The sequence below is a fragment of the Vombatus ursinus genome, unplaced genomic scaffold (assembly GCF_900497805.2).
Source record: "Vombatus ursinus unplaced genomic scaffold, bare-nosed wombat genome assembly UNPS02014768.1, whole genome shotgun sequence".
NCBI lineage: Eukaryota > Metazoa > Chordata > Mammalia > Diprotodontia > Vombatidae > Vombatus > Vombatus ursinus.
Genome location: NW_020954546.1, coordinates 3170946 through 3173898, shown reverse-complemented (window position 1 = coordinate 3173898; position 2953 = coordinate 3170946). Strand labels below are relative to the sequence as shown.

Here is a 2953-nt window from a genome sequence, read left to right as displayed (position 1 = left end):
TTAAAGTTTTAGAAAGTTTTATTCTGAATCTTTGTCCAACAGATGTTGGACAAAGCAAGTGACCTCATGACTCAAAAGGACAGAGGCTTGGCTGCCAAGAAAGGTCCCCATGGGGGACAGGTGTCTTCCAAAAGTAGAACCAAAGTACTAATAAATAAACAAAGTTGTCACCAAATAATTTACATAAATAAATCTCACAGATAAGAATGAAATATAACAGTTGAGAGGATCTCCAGCAGGCTGGAGTTTGGGGAGATTGCATCTGACTATGGAATTCCTCAGTTTGGTCCATTTCACTTTAAGAGTCCAAGGTCCCTGAGCCCCTCAGTTCAGCTCCAGGTCTTCCACATAGCTCTGAACCCAGGCATCACTGGGGTTGGCACACACCTGTCGGCCTCTTTTGGTCTGGAAGCTGGAGAGGGAGAGAAGAGATGAGAGGTCATAGAGAGAAATGTTTCTCTGTGTTCTACCTAAGTCCAGCACTGACCACTTCTTCTACATTTCTAGAGGGCCATGAGAACAATCCTCACCTCTAGCAAAATCTCCCAGGCCCTTCTGAGTCATTTTGCTTCTCTCTAGAGACCTATCCAGTGGGCAGTCTCTCCCAAAGCCTCATATTGACATAAAATCCCTGTTGCTTCTATTTCTCTCTCCCCCTTTAAGTGAGCAGCTTACAAATGCTCCATGGAAAACCCAATTTTGGCCAGGGACCACTTGTGGGACTTCTTTCCCTTCTAACCAGGACTTCCTATGAGTGGCCTGACTCATCCATTTCATCAAGTTGCCAAATGGCCCCATTTCCTCTTGCAGTCCACTCTCCCTGGGTCCCCTCAAGAGATTCAGTGGGTAGATACTCACACCACGGCTGGCTGGGAACACAGGCTGCTGGTCTGATAATAGTCAGTCACAAATTTCCTTTGGATCTGTTGGCTGGCGTAAGAGAAGCAGCAAGAAGTAGGAGGGTCAGAGCCCACTGGAAAGGAAGATGAGGCATGAGATTAGTAAGGTCATATGTTCATACCTTTCATTCTTTACCTGCTGACGTCAATCCAGGGACATACTCTGTACTAGGCACACTGGGGATGTGATCCATCCTATCCCCCTTACCCTGCTTAGCTCTAGTACCAGGTGTGATTCTCATTGTGCCTAGAGGAAGATCAGCCTTGTTGTTCCCATCTCTGACTGGGGATATTTTGAGGAACTCTAAAGTGGGGGGAGGGATGCTAAAATGGATGTCAGAGATCTGCCCATCCAATTCCTGCCTTTTGAGGTGGAAACCACTTGCTGCAGATCAGATGGGTAATTAGTGACAGAATCAGAATGAGAACTGAGTCAGATAGAAGTCGGTCTAGTGCTTTCTACTCTCTTGTCCCGTCTCTATCTAACATTTAGACAGCATACACTGTCAAGGGCAGGTTAATGCCTTCAAGTCCAAAAGGTATAGACATCCTCCCTGCTCCTGCTCCTGCCCTTCCATTTTAGTCCTCTCCCATCCCATACTCACAGATCCCTATGAGCAGTCTACTCTCATCTCCTGTCAGGGTTCTATCCAGGTTATGATGAGAGCTGGGACACAGCCACAGAAAGAAAGAGAAAGCTCACTTACTTGGTGCAGAGGATGCCAGAGAGCTGAAGGCCATGACCATGAGCACGGAGAGGGCAGCCACAGAGACTTTCATGATCCTGAGAGGAGAGAAGGCTTGGAGGAGCAGAGCACAAGCTAAGAGACTGAAGGTCTGTGTCTCTGTCCCATGTGTGGAGCCTCGTTTTATAGGGGCTTCTGGGAGTATTCAGAGAGAAAGAAGGAACCTAAAAGGAATGGAAAGTCCAATGGAGAACTGATGTCATGGTAGGAGTTTGAAACTAAAAAGGGAACCCAGGAAATGTAAGACTAGTGTCAAGAACTGAGTTTCTCCCCACCTCCCCCCAGTGTGGCTTCATCACGGGTGAAAGAAGAGGGAGGATGGAGGGAGGAGAAGTGTGCATGTGGTGGGGTGGCAAGGATACTAAGGGGGAAGTGGTGAACCTGAGCAGAAGCTGAGACAGATGAAATATATGCAAAAACAAATAGAAAAAAAACTTTTGTTGACCATTGATATGAAGAAGAAATCAACATGACCTTCATACTGCTTTGATATCATAACTGCCTAGATTTTAGGATTATAGATTGAGAGGTAAAAGGGTCCTAGGTGGTATAGTTGAACACTCTCATTTTCCAGCTAAAGAAATTGTGGCCCATATAGAAGTGACTTGTCCAAGGTCACATTAGTAGTCAGAAGCAGATGCTGGAAATGTCCTCAGGTTTGTTGACTTCACATTTTTAGACTCACAGAAAATGGTCCACACAGAGGAAACACCTCAGCTCCTTCAAGGGCACTTCTTGACAAGCTTTGTGTAAATGGTGGCCATGAGCAGGTCTGTGAAATGAGGCCTCCTGGTCTTGGCCCATCCCTTCATCTGCTTTCTTGTGGGATGATTTTAACACCTTACATTTATATCACTTGAAGGATACAAGAGATTTTAATGCTGATTATCTCATATCATCTTTACAACAACCTTATGGAGTAAGAACTGTTGGTATTCTTATCTCTGTTCTATTTATAAGACTTGACATAGAGTGGATAGAGTCCTAGGCCTGAAGTCAGAAAGAACTGGGTCCCATCTCTGAAACATTTTAGCTGTGTAACCTTTAACCCCAGCCAATAATCTAATCAGATCATTTGTGGAATAGTTGCTGTACAATTACCAGTATTCCTAAATGGCTTGTCCAAATTTTAATGACCAGGAAATGACAGATTCAGGATTCTACCTGAGGCCTTCTGACTTCAGGCATGGTTTGACAAAATTATGGGACAGATCCCCACAGGAGAAGAAACAACCTGTGACATTCTGAAGAGTGTATGTAGGATACCATGACATTTCTAAGTACACAACTATCATATATACCATCACA

At 44.7% G+C, this 2953-nt stretch overlaps 1 protein-coding gene across 1 annotated transcript; it reads right to left on the bottom strand.

Annotated features, from left to right (window-relative positions):
- LOC114043142 (C-C motif chemokine 4-like) lies at nucleotides 1–1928 on the bottom strand. Its single transcript, XM_027862108.1, has 3 exons — nucleotides 1607–1928; nucleotides 859–973; nucleotides 1–412 (listed from the first exon to the last, which is right to left on the bottom strand). The coding sequence occupies exons 1-3, from the start codon at nucleotides 1677–1679 to the stop codon at nucleotides 325–327; spliced, it is 276 nt and encodes a 91-aa protein (XP_027717909.1). The 5' UTR covers nucleotides 1680–1928; the 3' UTR covers nucleotides 1–324.
- Nucleotides 1929–2953: the final 1025 nt, after the last annotated feature.

What these genes read in the sequence shown, in the direction of transcription:
- LOC114043142 (XM_027862108.1), bottom strand. Translation starts at nt 1,679, where the DNA reads ATGAAAGTCTCTGTGGCTGCCCTCTCCGTGCTCATGGTCATGGCCTTC. An exon ending in TCTGGCATCCTCTGCACCAA is followed by an intron (nt 974 to 1,606) that starts GTAAGTGAGCTT and finishes CTTCCTTTCCAG; the next exon opens with TGGGCTCTGACCCTCCTACT. An exon ending in TGTTCCCAGCCAGCCGTGGT is followed by an intron (nt 413 to 858) that starts GTGAGTATCTAC and finishes CTCCCTCTCCAG; the next exon opens with CTTCCAGACCAAAAGAGGCC.